Genomic DNA, 19,536 nt, shown 5'->3' with positions numbered 1-19,536 from the left:
GGAGGCTAGGGCCAGCAACTCTGCTGGCCCCAGCAGTCTTACCTGAAGTCCTGCTTCTCAGGCTTGCAGCTGCAGCAGGAAGCCTAGCTGTCAGCTGGAGCATGGCTCTGCCTGACCAGGCTCTGGTTTTGGGTGGCGCGGACTGCATCACCCCACTTTTTTTGTTGTGGGTTCTTTTTTTTACTTGCCTGCAGTGCCACCCACCACATACGCAGGCATTCCCTGCACTGCCACCTTGCAGAAGATCCCAAGGTAAAAAAAAATCCCCAGGCTGCAAGGTAGCAGCATGGGGAATGCCTGCATGTGCGGTGTCTGGCACCACATACCTCACGTCCGTGCTCAACTGGATGCAGCCATTAAGCGCAAGACATAGAAAGTGATAGTGCCTCTCTACTTGGCACTGGTTAGGTCTCATCTAAAACATTGTGTACAGTTTTGAGGTCTGCATTTTAAACAGGACCTGCAGAAGTTAGGGTTCAGATTCAGGCAACAAAAATGATAAAGGGCTTGGAAGCCAAAGGTGGAAAGAAATAGGCATGTTCAGCGTGTGGAAAACGCTTAAGAAGGGACATGATAGCAATGTTCTGAGATTCTTAAAAACCCCTGACACTTATAGTAGCAGAGGCAGAAAAAAATTGCCTCCTAGTCTTATGCAGTAGCCAACAAAGCTCAGAAGCATGGGAGATGCCTACAGTATCAGAAGGGGCATGGTCCTTTTTCTTGAATCTCTCAAACATTTGTTTTTTGCAGCAGGACATCTGCCATGGTTCCCCCATCTTTACCTGTGGCAAATTAGGGTGTTATGTCTTGTCATTGTGTCAGGGTTGACTGTGTAGTTTGGCTAATAGGTTAGATGATAGATTTGTGTAAGATGGTTTGAATACAGATGACCACACCTCAGGTGGAGCACTTGGAATGAGTAGCTTCTGGAGATCCCCTCCAGCCCTGATTTTTCTATGGTTTTCTTTCAGTCATTCAGAAAGACACTATCATACTAGAACACTTGTGTTTAAATAAGATTAATGTAAGCCCCCTTTCAGGCTTTGGCTTCCAGTTTCTTACCTAACTGTATGAAGGCAGCCTGTTTAGATGTCGTAGCTTTAGCATTAGAATATGAGACCAAAGTCGTCATAGTAAAACTATTGTATATAATACCAGTGTAAGACATGGTGATGCTAAGGCGTCATCTACGTTCAACGAAGCCTTACTACCATAGCATTGGACATGACCCGCTCAAGCAGACAAGCATGGAGCACCATTAACTGCCATACAGGCAAAGGCACCAAAAAACAACATTGCCCTATGTCAGCGGACTCCATTGCAAAAATACTGTGCAGCAACAGCAAGTACAATAACCCAAGCAAGCAACACACAGAAATGATTGGACAGCTGACTCTTGAATAAATTAAATCGCTGAACACCAACCTTAATTTAGCTGCACCCATCTCCACCAGCAAGTTTGATACAGCTAATAAAATGATCAAGACTGGCAAGGCTGCTGGAACAGATTAAAATATTCCCAGAATTCATTACCAAGCTTGGAACCACAGTGAAAAATGGCTTCAGAAATTCATATATAAATGTCTAGAAAGTAGTAACAGACTTCCAAAATCTGGAGAAAAGCTGACACAATTTCTATTCTGCAACACCCAATAAGCTACTGTGTTGCATGCAGATTTATGGACTGCATAATCCTGAATAGAATAGAGCAGTGATTCCTAATCCATGCTATGCATACCACTAATGGTATGCAAACAACCTGTTAGTGGTATGGATTAACAAATTTATTATAATTACTTTATATGACAAAAATTTGCTGGTGGTACTTAAGGTTGTATAGTTTTAAATTGCTGGTGTGCAATCTGTCAGAGTTTGGGAACCACTGGAATAAAGAACATCATTCATCCCCAGCTCCCAAAAGAACAGTCTGGCTTTTGGAAAAAATGGCGTACTGCTGACCTAGTTACATTGCTTACATCTGACATAGCAAACAGATTTGAAATGAGGCAGAAAACAGGCACCGTCCTTGTCAACCTCACAGCTACCTGTGGCACCATATGGACATCAGGGCCTCAAATATAAACTGCACTCTATGATACCTGACTGCAAGTTATGCTTTTTCGTCATGAGCATGATCTGCAGCAGATCATTCAAACTCACTACTGGCCAAGGAGAAAAAAGCAGAGTACAGACTGAATAATGGAGTCCCCCAAGGGTCTGTGCTAGCACAAATACTTTTCAATATACATACTTCAGACTTCCAACACAACACCTAAGCGATATATATATGTTGATGATGCCACCATAGTAACCCAAGGAATAGACATGACAGAACTGGAACAGATGCTGAGTACTGACACAGAACTCATTGCTGACTGTCTCCACAAGTGACGCTTAAAGTTGAGCATCAGTAAATCAGTATCGTCACTCTTCCACCTCAACAATTGTTGAATCAAGAGGACGCTAAATATCAGAATAGGGAACCACATCCTTCCCCATGAGCATACCCCAACCTATTTAAGAGTTGCATCAAACTGCTGTTCACCTATAAACATCACATGCAGAAGGTCAGGAATAAAGTCTCTGCATGGATAGCTGCCTTAAAATGGCTAGCCAGCACAACATAGGATGCCAACTTCAAAGTGCTCAGAACTACCACACTTGCAATGGTATATGCCCCAGCAGAATGCTTGCTCCTGTATGATCCAGAAGTTGTCACGCTAAAAAGCTTGACACTGTACTTAACAGTGTGCTGAGAGTGATAGGCGGCACAACTTCCACATAGATGTACTCCCTGTACTGTCAGGCATTAGGCCAAATGATATAAGACAAATGACCCTAACATCATTACTGACAATAGAGGCAAGATGTTGATGAAAATCATCTGCTCCATCAACTATTAAATGAAGACCTGAACAAATGGAGGCTAAGAGGGTCAAAAGCTGTAAACTGTTTGTACATGAAGCCCACAAGGTGGAAAAGATTGGGATGCTAAACCAAACCTATGGGCAGCAATGGAGTGCTGAACCAACCACTGGGAAAGGTTAGACCTATCCCTACAGCTTTTTATACCAACATTGAACAAGTCCCTCATTGGGCATGACCTTGAGAGAATCATAGGGATCAAGCTGAACAGACTGAGTTCTGGATATGGATGCTCCAAAACAGTACTTCACAAGATGGACATCTTGGACAGTCCCCTGTGTAGTTGTGGTGTCCAACAAACAACAAAGCCTTTAAATGAAAGCTGCAACTTTTACAAATGCCCAGACAGGGTAGGCGGAATCTGCACACTGAGTGATAATACCAGATAGTGGCTCATTGATTTGGAAGTTGATACCTGATGTCATACAAAAGAAGAATCCAATTATTTTTCTAAAGAATAATAAAGTTCTAGGTGAGTTGGTAGAATTAATGGAAAGTATAAGATGGATTTAGAACAGGGATGGGCAATTATTTGGGTAGGAGGGCCAGTTTTGGTGAGCTGTTAAGGGCTGCGGGGGGCGGGGAAGAGATGCCAGTTAATCCTATCCAACCGCCACTGGAACCATGAGGAAGGAGGGCTGTGTCCTGCACCACTCCACTTTGCTGCAAACAGGGCTAAGCCAAGCCACATGGCATACAGACTCCTCTAACCCCCACCTCCCCATTCATCCTCCCCTCCATACAGGTTCCTGTTGGTGCTGCACAGTCCTGGCACCACAGCCGCCTGCAGCTGGGCCCACACAGCAGCACACTGAATGGCCATCTCAGCCTCTTGTGACAAGCTGCCGCTGCCTTTTCACACCTGGAAAGTAGGGGGGCGCTGCCCCGGGCTGAGCCTGCTCTCCTCCTCCCTCCCCTTCAGCTAGCATAGACTCAACTCCCAGTGGCACAGCAGCTCTTCACAAGAGGGGAGTGTGTGGGATGGCTACTCAGCACACTGCCTTGCACCCCATCCCATGTGGGCCCTGGCTGCTGGCAGCTGTGGTGCCAGAACTGTGCAACCACAGCACCAACAGGAAGCCGGCTGGGGGTGGGAGGGAGATGTGTGTTAGGCAACCTTCCTTCCTCAGGCTCAGGGCAGCAGGCAGCTGGTCAGATGGGATCAATTGGCAAGCTGGATACAGCCCATGGACCTTATTTTTCCCACCCCTGGTTTAGAAAAAATGGTTACTTCCAAGCAACTGAGATTCTTCAAGATGTGTTCCATACATTCTGTGATCCCACCAACCTTCCAAGGTAATACTGTCATATGTTACTGTGTTTTCTTACATACAATGCTCTTTTTTTGGGGAAAAAAATTCTAAATAGGAGAGCTGTTTTCTTTGCCAGAAAAGCAGGAGTCCTGGAGACTCGCTGTATATCGTACAGCTGCCAAGATGAGTCAGTGTGTGTCTGCTCAGCAAACTGAAGGGGTGCAGTTTTGTGTCAAACTTCTGAAAGCCTTAGTTATTGCCAGGGACCCTGGTTTTCTCTGTTTAAATATCCCAAATTTTCTGATTTACAAACCCCAAAATCCATGTTTTTCCACAATTAAAATGAAATAACACTGTATATATAGGTATCAGTTGAACACAATGTCTTTTTGATATATTCTTATTGATATATTTCAGTAGAAAAGGCCAAAGTGCTGAATGCTTTTTTTGCCTCACTCTTCACAGGCAAGGTCAACTCCCAGACTACTGCGCTGGGCAGCACAGTTTGGGGAGGACATGAGCTGCCCACAGTGGTGAAAGAACAGGTTAGGGACTGTTTAGAAAAGCTGGACATGTACAAGTCTGTGGGGCCAGATGAGATGCACCCAAGGGTGCTGGGAGAGTTGGCTGATGTGATTGCAGAGCCATTGCCCATCATCTTTGAAAACTCATGGTGATCAGGAGAAGTCCCAGATGATTAGAAAAGGACAAACATGGTGTCCATATTTAAGAAAAGAATGAAGGAAGATCCAGGGTACTACAGACCAGTCAGCCTCATCCCTGGAAAAATCATGGAGCAGATCTTCAGGGAATCCATTTTTAAGGACTTGGATGAGAAGATGATTAGGAACAGTCAGCATGGATTCACCAGCATGACTGACCAACCTGATTGCCTTCTATGATGAGGTGACTGGCCCTGTGGGTGCAGGGAGACCAGTGGATGTGGTGTACCTTGATTTTAGCAAGGCTTTTGATATGATCTCCCACAGCATTCTTGCAGGCAAGCTAAGGAAGTATAGGCTGGGTGCAGAGATGATCCCAGTAGGGTGCAGGGTCCAGGACAAAGCAGACTGCATGGGGCCCCCCCTCCCCATCCCACGGCACACTTACGCAGGGGTATGAAAGCCCTGGCACACCAAATGTGGCAGGACAGGTGGTGGATGGAATTTCTGGTCGAAAGAGCCATCCAGCCAGGTGGGCAGATGTGCTAAACTACACCTGTGGCCTCCTCTTGGTTCTGAATGGCTCCCCAAAATGCAGGGTCTGGGACGGTTGCCCCAATTCATGCCCCTGCCTGGAATGGCCTGAGCTGGATGAATGGACTGTAAGGTGGATAGATAACTGGCTGGAGCATCGGGCTCGGAGTACTAATCGATGGCTCAATGTCTAGTTGGCAGCCAGTATCAGATGGAGTGCCCCAGGGGTCAGTCCTGGGGATGGTTTTGTTCAATGTCTTCATCAGTGACCTGAAAGATGGCATAGAGTGCACCCTCAGCAAGTTTCCAGATGACACCAAGCTGGGGGGAGTAGTAGATACGCTGGGGGGTAGGGCTAGGATTAAGAGCAACTTAGACAAATTGGAGGATTTGGCCAAAAGGAATATTATGAGGTTCAACAAGGACAAGTACAAAGTCTTTCACTTAGGACAGAACAATCCCATGCACCAGTACAGGCTGGAAGCTGATTGGCTGGGCAGTAGCTCTGCAGAAGAGGATCTGTGGATTATAGTGGACAATAAGCTGAATATGAGCCAGTAGTGTGCCCTTGTTACCAAGAAGGCTAACATCATCCTGGGCTGCATTGGTAGGTGTGTTGCCAGTAGGTCAAGGGAAGTGGTTATTCCCCTCTATTCAGCACTGGTGAGGCCACATCTGGAGTACTGTGTTCAGTTTTGGGACCCCTGCTACAGAAAGATCTGGGCAAATTGGAGAGAGTCCAGAGGAGGTCAACAAAAATAGTGAGGGGGCTGGGGCATAAGACTTATGAGAAAAGACTGAGGGAACTGGGCTTATTTATTCTAGAGAAGAGAAGACTGAAAGGGGATTTAATAGCTGCCTTCAACTACCTGAAGGGGGATTCAAAAAAGCATGGTGCTAGACTTCTCAGTGGTGGCAGATTACAGAACAAGGAGCAACAGTCTCAAGTTGGAGCAAGGGAACTTCAGGTTAGATATTAGGAAGAATTTTCCCACTAGGAGGGTAATAAAACCCTGGAACAGGTTACCTAAGCGGTGGTGGAAATTCCATCCTTGGAGATTTTCAAAACCCAGCTAGACAAAGCTTTGGCTGGGATGATCCTGCTTTGAGCAGGGGATTTGGGTTAGATATCCTGAGGTCCGTTCCAGCCCCAACTTTATATGAACTACAATTTTAAAGCAGTTTGGAAGCCTACCAATTCCTCAATCATTATAATAAAACAAATTCTAAATACATATATATTCTGTCATTTGATTTTGGTATTTTTATCATGGAAAATCAGAGCTCCCCGTGTCCCCTTTGCTTACCAAGATGTGAGTCTAGCTCTGGCTGTCCCCCCTGTTGCTTTGTGACAGAGCAGCCCTGATATACCAGTGCCTTGCCCATGCCATTGCCCCTCGCTCCCAACCCACAGCCCCCCAGCCCTGCTAGTGTCCCTCATTCCCAAGCCACAGCCCCTCCCAGCCCTGCTGGTGCTCCTCACTCCCAACCTGCTCTCCCTTAGCCCCCCAGAGTGTGAGGAAGGGGTGAGGGTAGGTGTGTGGAGGAGGCAGACTGCGATCAAAGATGACATGTGGAAGGGAGTGCATGCCCTCTGAGATTTTTGTGCCCACAGTGTGGTGCGGCACTGCAGCCTGGCCAGACTAGCTCTGGAGGAGGGAATGCTGTTCCATGGCCACCAAGGTGAAGTGCTGCAGTGGTGGTGGTGTGGAGTTGTGCCGCCTGCTACTGCTGGGTGGGCATGGGGCGCCTCACTTTGGTGGCTGTGACAGTGCAGCACTTCCTCTGTACCAGGTCCCACCTACTGTGCTGTGGAGGTGGCTCCTCTGGTGCTAGTCTGGCTCAGTTGCAGCCTCATATCCCACTGTGGGTGCAGAGATCTTGAGGGGCACATGCCCCCACCATGCCACATCACCTTGGCCACATTTCCCTTGCCCCTTTGATGCATAGCCTGTGTCCTCCCTGACATTGGAGGCAATGTGATGCCTGAGCCCCCCCCCCAGGCTTACCTGGAGGGAGCTGAGGAAGGTGCTCTCCACCGCTGCCTGGCCGCTACGTGCATCTGTGTGCAGGCACAGGTATGTAGCACCCCCGCATCCTGTTGCGCCCAGCGCCAAGAAACATTGAATGTCCAGGAGGTGTGCCATCCCAGGAGAGTGTCTCACCCTGAAGTTTCTGATGCTACATCTCTTCAGATACTGGTCCAAAAGGACTCACTTATTTGCACAGTCCACAAAAAAATGTTCTGACTCCAGAAAAATCTTTGTTTATATATAATACCTTACAAAAAAATGTGTTATTTTATTTGGGGATGTGTTATATGCAAGAAAATATAGTAATTAGACTCTTAGTGTCTAGTAGCTGAAGGTCAGTTGCTGCAACTGTTCCAACCTTTGTCCTTTGCAGACACAGAGTGAACAGACATTGCTATTCAAAAATGTTTATCTTGCATGCCAGGCCTGCATGCCAAAAGTGAACATGTGCACAACACACCTTCAAGAACTCCCAAATAACTCTACATGCTCCCCTCACTGACTGCTTTCCATGAATTCTGTCAGATCACTTACGGATTGTTAAGGTAATCATTCCTTCAGGTCAAGTTAGACAAGATATCCACAAGCATTGATATACTTGCTTGGCTTGTTTAATGAATTTCTTAGGCTGGACAAACAGTAGCCTTAAGAGCTTTATTTCTAAAATCCTGGTTTGGAGATCTTTCTGACAAATATGGGTAGTGGCAGGTCTTTATACTGAAATCTGCCTCCTTTTTGGAAGCTTCTTGGGTCAGACACCTGAAGTCCTATCCAAAATTAAGGCCTCCGTGCATTCCTGTACGTAATGACGTCCAGGAATATTGCTTATTCAGATTTTCTGATTTCATTTTCCAGGTTTGAGGTATCTATTCTAGTATAAACTGTAAGAGAAATCTCTTGATTTGTCATAATAACAATTGTTACTTCTAGAAAGCCAAAGATCCATTTACCAGAACATGAGTCATAGAGTACACATCTCATGACTATTTGTCATTTCTCAGAGTACTTACAGCAAGGCTGTTCCCTTTTCATCTTCACTTGTGAAGTAAACTCTATGTCATGGTGTTACTTTGTAAACTTCCTGCACTTGTTTGTCTTATCTTTTAACCTTTCTTCCAGCTCCCATTAAAGAGAATAAGATAAGGACAGTCATCTTGCCATAAAACAAAAAGTCAGTGCACTTCTGGATGTTTAATAAGGAATAAACTAGTTAAAGAAGGGAAGAACCAACTGATCCTGGACTTAGTTAGCCAGTTATATATATCCCCATATTATCCCAAACAACTCTTTCTTCTCAATAAACCTGTGAGGTAGGGATGTGAAAGTTTAAATGATTAATCATTTTAGCTGTTAAGTCCAGTGATAACTGGTTATCTTAGCAGTTATTGTTTAGCGTGGGGCAGGGTTCAGGGTGCAGTCTGGCAGGGAAGAGGGGGAAGGGAATCTGCACAGTGCCCTAGCGGGAACCAGAAAGCAGGGCAGGCAGAAGAGAGGGAGGAGTGAGGAGGAAGAGAGGGGGAAGACTGAGGGAAGACTAGTACCAATAGCCTATGAGGTTAAAACAGGGGGCAATTTAATGACTCTTCAGTGAAATAATTAGCTGCTTGTTTGTACATGCTCGCTCCCTCCCAGCCTGGGGCATCACATGGGATGTGTTGCTTCTGCTTTATTTTCTCCCCACCCCTCCCCCATCAAAGGGCCCCAGGAGCAGCTGCCAGCAGCATCTGTATCCAAGCTACTGTGTTATCAGTTTTAACCAATATAATTAGAGGAGGTTAAACAAATAATTTTTAAAAGAATATTTACTTCTCTACTGTAAGGTGTGTATCTTTACTTACACAGATGTTCCATTATCAACTGCACTGAACAATTATGCTTCAGAAGTTTTGCAGGAAACCAGGCAGGATAACATAGTACTTTCTTGTCAAGCACCATTGTTGCTGCAGTATGTTTAAATGTTGTCAAATATATATAAAGCAGTATATGTTGAATTTGCAAAAAAAAAAAAAAATCTTATAAAAAATTACTGTCCAGATATAAAAATGAAGGCAATAAGGACTGGTTTGACAATATGATAATATCTTTGTACATTTTGATAGTTTTACCAATGTACTGAGGCTAACATGAGAGAAAATGTTGGGGTAATTTCTGTTCCTTTGTTTCTTTCATCCCTCCCTCACCATTTATTACCAAAACTCACAAAAATGTGCTGGTGTTCCTTTCAGGTTCAGCTAGCCTGTGACAGGGCGACCTAGTGGTGCCGTGAACTCCCCTAGCGCCCTGCTACTATACCAGATCGATCTTAAATGCACCCTCTATCTCGCCCGCCACGTCTTTGATGTTAATATGTTAAAGGGAGGCTGCTTTTCTAACCCTCTTTGGCATGGTGCCTTGATGTATCTTGGCTCTGTGTGGTCGCCTGGTGCACTCCAACCTCTGTGGGTGCTCGTGGGTCCCACAGTCACCCATGCCCTCATGGGTCCCCGGACTCATCTCTGTGCCCGCCTGTACCCTTGCAGGCACCTCCTGGCTTCTCCTGCAGCTCTCGCCCGCACCGGGGCCTGTCTCGCCTCGCGATTCCCGCAGCCCACACCAGGGCCTGTCTCATGACTCCTGCCATCAGGGCTCAGGCAGCCTCGGCCTTAGCTGGCCCCCATCTTGTGCCCCACTGGGGCTTCTCACCTGCACCCACACTGGGCTTCTCCCGATACTGCCCACACTGGGGCCGGGACACCCCAAAACGCAGCGCCTTTTCCAGTGTCAGGAAACCCCCTCCCCCCATTACTGGGGAGCTCCTATGAGGCCTCCTCCAACCCCTACAGCCTCACCCAGTCCTCCGGTCTTATACAGCAACCAAAACAGAAAACTCACGCCCTTGTGTTCCAACATAAATTCCAAGCCGCCTGGCTAATTTTCATATATATCCCTGCTAGCGTTTCCTCCACCCAGTATTCTCATGCAGACACTGCTCAGGCCATCAGGCTTCTCTGTTATGCCTGCCCTGCTTGCTCCAGCAGAGCTCTACCCTCCTTGGTTGCCAGAGGGGAACTGACCTTCCAGCCTCAGCCTGGCTGTTTATAAAAGGCCAAGCCCTGCCCCCTTCCGGTCAGCTGACCAGACTGGTTGCCCCAGCAACCCGCACCTGTGCTGCCCTGGTAACTGGCAGCTGAGCCCATATTACTGCTTGTCAGTAGCAGGCACCTGAGTGCCCTGCTACATAGCCATACAAAGTAGATTGCTTTTGTTGTAAGTTTGGGCTAGGGCCAAGCTATGCTCTATTCTCACCATGGGGCCAAACCACATTGCCTTCCTCTGGGCAGCTGGTCCAGAGCCAACTCATACCCTCTTCTTCCCCCCTCCCTCTCGTAGGGTCAGGCCATGCACTGTTGGTTTGGTGTCAGGGCATGCCCCCTTCATCCGACAGGGTTGCTACACAACTCCTCCCTCCTGCCCAGCCAAGCTGGGACCTGGCCACACTCCCTTCCTCTCACAGCGTCAGGCCATGCCCCCTCCCCACACAAGGCTGGATTGAGGCTGAGTCATTCTCTCTCTTCCATGCAGGGCTGGATGGGGGCAAATCCCATGCTGGACTGGGACTGGCTGTCCCCCTCCCCATTGTGTGTGGCCAGATGGAGCCTTGCCACGCCTCCCGTGGGTACCAAATTCCGTTCACCAGCCAGATCCAGCCTGCGGAGGGATCAGCCACTGCTCTAAATCTGTAGAAAATAGATTGTTTTATTTCAGAAATAGTATGTGTTTATATAATTAAAGGTTATCCTAATGCAAAAAAGGGCAGAAGTAAGTTTGACAGTATAGAATTATATACTTGGGATGGACCCAAATGCAACATCCATTCCAGGTTCATGGTTCTTAAACCATTAGCCAGAATTTGTTATTTCTTACTTCCCGATATAAATTATTCCATCAATGTAGCTTAGAGTCGCAAAGTAGTAAGGAGAAGATAAAACAAACATGCGGCCAGAGGACATATGTACAGGATTAAATTCGTGAAATTATTTCTTTATAAATGGAAAAAAAATATTTTATTTGAAAAAAGTTTGTATAGTGAAGTGCATTTCCTGGATGACTTTGGAAATAATGATGCAATACATATAGATCATATACACTTTCATAAGACATCTTATTTAAGCTTTCTTAACCATTCAACCAATAGAAAAGACTGAGAGAAGGATTTTAAAATGTGCTGCTATAATTCTTTGCTTATCTCCCAACATACATGTATACCCCTCTTTGTGTTTCCACCGACCCCACACATATACCTTTGTTCTGGTGATCTTCATGTATTTTTTAGTATTTGTGTGTCATTAAATCAATAATTTTATATGATCTTAGTTCTTAAACTATTCATGTTCAGTTTTATGACCCACATTTAAAGCCATGTTCACAAATGGTTTGTTGATCTATCAAATACCAAGTGTATTTCTAGACTACATCTGTAGAATTAACAAGATATGATATCATAACATTCATAATAATTTTAAACTCCATAATTCCTATGTATAATTATAGGTCCAAAGGGTTTTTTTTAATATAGTCGAATAAAAAAAAAAGCTGTTGAGCTTTGCAAATAAATTGACATTTAAATGGAGAACATAACAGAAATGTTACAACATAGGTCATATGTTGTGCCACGTGTATAAAAAATTAGTAGATTCCAAGAAAATCTTCTATTATGATTATTATTACAGGGGATGGAGTGCTAGATCTCTCTACAAAGAGAAGCGCAAGGTTGGAAGAGTCAAAATATGATCCATCGTGCTCTGAAAATTCAGTGTCTGGGTAAGCAGCATTTATGGATATTTGACAGGGTGGGTAGCTTATGTAAAAAGGAACATAATGTAAATTCTTCTTTAAAGGCAGTTGTATGTTTGTAAGACACTTGTACAGTATATACTGACACACACATGCAGTTTATATTTTGCTTTCCTCAAGAGTTTTTGTCACTCATAAGTGTGTGTCCATGTATATATCATATGTTTCATTTGTCTTTTTCTTTTCTTTTTTTCTGTTAAAGAAAAGTTATCAGAACAATCACCAAACTTTAGTTCATGTTACTAAAAATGAACTGAAAATTTAATTACGTAATCCAATAAAGGAAATAGGGCAGAAGATGAAAATGTAAATTTATCCTCTGAGCCTTCGTTTAGGAAACTTCTGTTTGGGACAAAGGGTAACATTAAGATTTTTTTAAATATCCTTCAACTAACATGAACAAATTAAGCAGCAATTATATTTAGTATTTCTTAATGAGAGAGAGCTCTTAATCCTCATACTTACATCATGGTTCTGCTTATGGTGTGTGGTGGCATATTGCTAAAATGTCTATTCAGCATTAAAAATAAAACTGTTGTTTTGTGTGCTGAAAGTTACCATTACATTATCTGAAACAAAAATAATGAAATACATTATTCTGTTAGATTTTGTTATAATGTTATAAAATGTTGGCATTCTCCAATCCACTCACCATAGCAGGACCCTTTTTGTCACCTATACATCTTACAAGATATTATTACAAATAAGAATATTTGTTGAACCATGTTAACTTGCTTTGTTAATTTACTGAAATGAACAAATTTAAAAATTACTGAGACTTGTAATTAGAGAAATATAAATAGTGGTTGGAAGTTTAAAAACTGAGTTGTGTATTGACTTAATTGTTAATTGCAGCACTTTATCTTATGCTTGTAGAAAAAAGTAGTCTTGTGGAAGTCTGGGGTGTTTGTGTGTAGTAATGTATTTATTGCTGCAAATGTTCTACAAGGGGGTTGACTCTTTTATTACTTGTTTAGCGGTAACGTCACGTTTCTACTAACAAAAACTCCTTCAGGATTTGGGCACTTAATGGAACGTTAATTGCATAATTAAAATTATACCTGTTGCTCTTCAAGCATGTATGAAAGGAAATATAGCAAGCACATGAAAATGTTATCAAATACTGAGCTAGGATTTAAAGTTCTTGGAAGGGCTGCTGTAGAAGCCACCGTATGATTTTGACACACTGTCCTACCAGAACTGTAACATTTGCTATGATAATCAGTAACTACCACATCTCAAAGGCCTAAAAGTATCAGAAGCAGTGATGTTACCTAAGCAAGGAGTATAATAAAGGAGTGGACCCTTCCCTTCCATAGCTGTGTGAGAGTCTCTCATACATCAGTTTACCATCGTTTCATTCCATCCATCCAGGAGACTACACAGACACAGAGAGGACTATGTGGAAAGAAGTGCTGAGTTTGCAGATGGTTTGCTCTCAAAAGCTTTGAAAGACATTCAGTCTGGAGCACTGGACATAAATAAAGCAGGCATACTTTATGGCATACCTCAAAAAACTTTACTTCTCCACTTAGAAGCCTTACCAGCAGGAAAGCCTGCACCTTTTAAAAATAAAACTCGAGATTTCAATGATAGTTATTCATTTAAAGACAGTAAAGAAACTTGTGCAGTGCTGCAAAAAGTAGCCTTGTGGGCAAGAGCTCAAGCAGAGCGCACAGAAAAAAGTAAACTCAGTCTACTTGAAACCTCAGAATTAAAATTCCCAACAGCTTCCAGTTACCTCCACCAGTTAACTCTACAAAGAATGGTCACTCAATTTAAAGAAAAAAGTGAAAGTCTACAATACGAAACTTCAAGTCCTACCGTACAGTTAAAAATTCCTCAGCTAAGAATAAGTTCTGTATCCAAACCACAATCTGATAATGCTGGTCTTTTAGATGTTATGTATCATGTTTCCAAAACCTCTTCCGTCTTAGAAGGATCAGCTCTTCAAAAATTGAAAAACATACTCCCTAAACAGAACAAAATTGAATGTTCTGGACCTGTAACTCACTCAAGTGTTGACTCCTACTTTCTGCATGGGGACCTCTCTCCTTTGTGTCTTAATGCTAAGAATGGAACAGTTGATGGAACCTCAGAAAATACAGAAGATGGTTTGGATCGCAAAGATATTAAGCAGCCAAGGAAGAAACGTGGTCGCTATCGGCAATATGACCATGAAATAATGGAAGAAGCTATTGCAATGGTAATGAGTGGGAAAATGAGTGTTTCCAAAGCACAAGGAATTTATGGGGTACCTCACAGCACTTTAGAATACAAAGTTAAAGAAAGATCTGGAACACTGAAGACTCCGCCGAAGAAGAAACTCCGATTACCAGACACTGGGTTATTTAATATGACAGATTCAGGGACTGGCAGCTGCAAAAACAGCAGCAAGCCTGTGTAGATTTATTGTTAGCAAATTGTTTTTTGTGTGTGTATGTATGTCTGTATACACACATGTGAGAAGTACATATGTTCACTCTTACAGAAGACATGAAATGATACCGTTCAAAAACCACATACATGCCTTTTTGAAAAATAGTTTTATTCAGGGTTTTCACTGTGGACAGAATTATAGAGTTGCTCACTTAATTCTGATAGTGTGTATTTAATATAATCCTTGTATAAATAGGTGAAAAAGATTCAGGTTTTATTTAGTAGTCAATAGCATAAAATGTTTTGGGAAAACAAGTATTTGTCATGTGAAGCATTATTTTTAATTGGTAAAGAACCCACCCTAGCCATTCAATAAACCATCTTACTATGGAAATACACAATTAATAGTTTTCAAACTTTAATACTTCACAAAATACTTGCAATAAATTGTAAGTAACTCAGATTATACAAATCAAGGGATTTTTTTCTTCTTTTAAAAAAACTAGTTCCTTACCAAGGAAGTGGACGTGTGAAGTATTAGTAGGATATAGTACATTCTGTGGAAAAAGAAATACATCATAACTAAATATCCAATACAAATAAAAAAAAACAAACTATTTCATTAATAAAAATGTGTGTTGGCAGACATAAAACTGCATTTTTATCATTTTAAGAGTTTTGTTGTTGATTTAGCAAGAAATTGGTGTTTACAAAATATACTTACGAAACTGACAAATTACTGTAGCTATAGAATTATTAAATATGAAATAAGATGGAATACTAAGAGCATAACCTAATTTAAACTTTATTAATATAATTTTCCTTTTTAGTTTGGAAAATAAGATAAACTTGTAAGGTATAAGAAGAAAGTTGGAATGCAACTTAGAGCATGTTCATAATGTGCACAGAATGAGCTTGAGAATGGTTATTTTGGTTTAAATGTGCTGGTTAGTTGATGTTATGACTACTTAAAATTTATTTAAGGATTGTGTCACACTCCTATTGAAACCTCACTATAACTGAAATGTATTGCTGCTGTGACATTTCAAAATCTTTTCAGTTTATCAAAATGAATATCAAGTTTTCATTTTGGTGGGCCGTTACATTATCATTTTGCTAATAACCAAATTTGCAGTTCAGGGTCTTGATAGAAATACAAATATTAAACAGTAAAGCTGTTTTGAACTCTCATTAGTATAAATTCTTTATAAATTTGGTAGTTAGAAGTTAGGCCATTCACTTTAAATAGATAACTTATAATAGAATCTAAGAGAGACCAGTTATCTTCAGATTGCAGTTTTTATGTGATTTTCAAAGTATTTACATTGGATTTTATAGACCATGTAATTTTGGTGGTATAATGTCATAAAGCATATGTCAACATATGAAGAATGAGGGCTTGCTTTATATGTTCAAAATTCAACATTGATGCCCTTTTTCCATTTAAAAATTAGGTTTAGATTATTTCTAGACACATGATTTGGCTGAGAAAAAACACTTTTATTTTTCCGTTTAAAATTTTGCACACACACATTTTCAAGTGTGTTTTTCACTTAAATGTGCTGATGTATAGATAAATTTGCCTACATCCTATCTAAACATAAGACTACATTAGCCATGCAGGGGTCACATCACTTCATCAACTTTTAGGTAGGCTTGCCGTTGAACTAATTCAATGGTGAGTTTGTTTAAAATTTGCAAAATCTAGTCCTTGGTTATTTACCTTATTACAGTCAATTATTTATATTTTTAAACAAATGAATCTGTAAGAAATTAAAACTGCACAGCCAGTATATCAGTTCTTTGGTCTCTTAGATCTATACTGAATCCTCTTCAGCTATTAAGTTTTACTTGCATATTAGAAAATGAATCCTTTTTTTTAACAGAACTGTACCTAATAACAAAGGGATCACAAAACAGCAGATGTCAGGGTCATCTTTCATTTTAAAGAAGTAAGCCATATTTAGTGAGGGCCAGAAAGATTAATTTGTTAATATATCCCCCACTGGAAAATAAAGTTGAAAATACTTAAATGTTTCAAAAACTCTCTTTATACAGAATTTTACTTGCAAATGTTTGGGCTTCAGTATATTGCTTAATATTTGTACCATGCTGAAGTTTTTTATTCCTCAGACAATATTATAAATTGAGTCAGAAGTTTATATTGAAGGCAATTTACAGTACATTTTTATATCATTTAAAAGATGACCTGACCAAATAATTGACAGGATTCATAAAATCAGGGATCATTTTACTATTGACTTAACAGTGATTAGTAGTTTTGTATGTAATATTATAATTAATTTTCTGCATTTTAGTAATTGTATTTATTTATTTTTTGGTCAGAAATAGTATATTAAAATATTTTTTGATAGTTTATAGATGATACTCAACATGTAAGTGTTTAAAAGAAACAGAATTATTTGTTTCTAATATTAGGCTAACCTTTGATTATACAAGTAAGGAAAGGCAGGGAAATGTTTAGGTTCCCCTTCCCCCATCCTAGTGTATTCCATTTAAATGTCACTTAAATTATACTTTTTGAACTGTTTTATAAATTCAGTTACCAGTCACTACTTAGTAATTGACAATTTCTGAAAATTCATGTTTCAGCAGACTTTTAAATGAAGGCGAAAGCAAGCCCTACATGCTTTCTACTTATTTGAATGTTTCTCAAGTATTTTATATTAAAAAACAGTGCCTCTGTTTTTAGAACTACTGCTCAGTAAAGTTGTTTAAACCATTTCTGGTAGCTAATGACAATTTTATATTAAATTGTATATTAACTTTAGTGAGACTGATTTTTTTAGTTGTTTACAGTACAAATACTTGTATTTGTTTTTTAATTGCAGTATTTCCATTGTCGCAGTAATTTAGTAAAACTCTGTGGCTGCCTTGATTTTTGACAGATTTTGTTAATAACTGATTTTTAGGCAATTAGTTATATTTATGCATAAATCAATTGCACTATAATTCATGAATTATTTATTACAATATTTTCTAATGAATTTCATGTATTTGTCTTGTGTTGTAAATGTACTGTAATTCTGTTTCTTCTTTGTGTTGTTATATACCTAAATCTGATTGTATGAATTTAATTGTTTAGTTAACGTGTTTCTACGTTGTAATTTGTAGTAAAGCACTTCAATGCTTTTGCACATAAATTTACAACAACACTGATGTGTGATTGATTTGCTCATTCAGTAAAAAAAAAAAAAGACTGAACACTGGCTCATTTGACTTACTCTTTAGGCACAATTTCACTATTTGTGGAATAAGGTCATGGCAGATATACGTTTATATTATGTTGATAGTTGTTTCTACAATGAAAAAACATTTATAAAGCATATGAGAAGGAGGGAGTCTCAAAATAAGATGAATTGCCAATGAATTGAAAAAAAAATCTTTAGAAAACTTAGAGTGATACAAAGAACCATAAAAGGGACTTTTAGTTGAATATTGGTAGAAAACAGTCTGGTAGCTTGTGGCTTAATCATCAAATTACTAATTAAAAGGGGGTGGGGCATCATGATATATAGACCACTTACTGCGACCTCCCAGAACATCACTGATCCACGGACTAAGATTTGGAAACTAGTGATCTGAATTACCTCCTCTGTCTGAAAAAACAGAGATTGGAACTCTGGTGAAGGAAATCTTGAGGGATTTCTCTGTTGGAGTTCCTCCCTTACAGTTATTTCGGGTTGGAGGAAAAAAGCAGATCTTGATTACATTTACTTTTAAACAGCATTGTCCACCAAACCAACCATCAATCCGGGTGAGTCACCTTGCAGCAGTGTCAATTTTAGATTCCTTGGCAATGGTCAGCTTTGCCACCCAACAGGAGAACTCAGCAAAAAAGATAATGCAACCCCTAGATCTGTTATAATTACTAGTGATTATATGAAGAGCTTGAGTATAGGAAACAATATATGTTAATTCTCCTGCCTCTAGTCCATCCATTTTCTACCCATTCCCTCTGCCTGAACCTTTTAACCCAAAAGATGTCTTTTGCACTAAAGAATGGAAGTTTTGTAGTTGTAGTTAGGATTCCTCCTACTTGTTTCTCTTAGGAAAGGAGATTTAGGAGTGTGGATCTGTAGAATTAATTAACTGGATTTCTGTGCTGCAGCCTTTGCCATGGGAATTATTGTGATGATATAGTTTGAGGTTAAGAAACATACCAGGACCAGTGAGAGAAAGTGCTAGCAAGAAAACAACTTTCTGAAGTGTAGCTCTTTAGTACTTAACAAAAATGTTTGTGAAAATATTAAAACATGAAAGTTAGATAAACATATGTTTAAATATATGACTACATAGAGAGAGGAACTGCATCCCTTTAAAATAAACAGCTTCTAGTTCTAGATTCTGAACTGCAGCTAAAATGTACTGAGCACAGGTCAGTGTAGGAAGATAGAAAAGTGACTTGTTTTTCTGTGAACTTGGGGTCATCAGAACAGTGGTTCAAGTTAGTGGCACAAGTTATCTGTGGTTCTGCAGGGCTGTCTTGGGCACAGAGCCACACCAGCTCCAGTTGATGACCAGGAGAGGAATTATGTAGAGCAACCAAGAGTGGATTTGCATTTAAGGATTACTTTACACATTGGGAAATCTTGAAGTATCTGTTCAAAGCAGCTTTCAGAAGGTCTGGCCCATAATTTTGAGATAAAGATAACTTTATGGATGTAGTTTCTTACAATAGTGAGCATATATTTTATTTTGATGCTATAATATTCAGATTTTGGATGTCTTAGGTTAAAAAAAGTAATCAGACAAAAAACCTATAATTGATAAAGCAGATACATACATCATAAAATCATAAAGACAGACCTTTGTCTGGAGACTTCAGTCTGTATTAGCTTTATTCCATACCCTTCTCTTCGGCATTCAAACATTATTTTTTATTATAAATAGCTT

At 40.7% G+C, this 19,536-nt stretch overlaps 1 protein-coding gene across 10 annotated transcripts in view; it reads left to right on the top strand.

The window, feature by feature from the left end:
- The window catches only part of LCORL (ligand dependent nuclear receptor corepressor like), a 174,811-nt gene that overhangs the window by 123,815 nt on the left and 31,460 nt on the right, over positions 1 to 19,536 (top strand). For 7 of the 10 annotated variants that reach the window (XM_090035684.1, XM_090035676.1, XM_090035678.1 and 4 more), the window contains one exon: positions 12,117 to 12,207. In XM_090035684.1, coding sequence (XP_089891810.1) covers positions 12,117 to 12,207 — 91 coding nt within the window. Of the gene's footprint in view, positions 1 to 12,116; positions 12,208 to 13,614; positions 17,813 to 19,536 lie in introns of those variants that run through there. The other 3 variants (XM_090035682.1, XM_090035681.1, XM_090035685.1) reach the window with 2 other exon arrangements.

The sequence above is a fragment of the Crocodylus siamensis genome, chromosome 2, assembly GCF_052110815.1.
Source record: "Crocodylus siamensis isolate JL-2025a chromosome 2, ASM5211081v1, whole genome shotgun sequence".
Classification (NCBI taxonomy): domain Eukaryota; kingdom Metazoa; phylum Chordata; order Crocodylia; family Crocodylidae; genus Crocodylus; species Crocodylus siamensis.
Note: the sequence above shows the minus strand (reverse complement) of the source record. Positions and strands in the feature narration are given on the sequence as shown.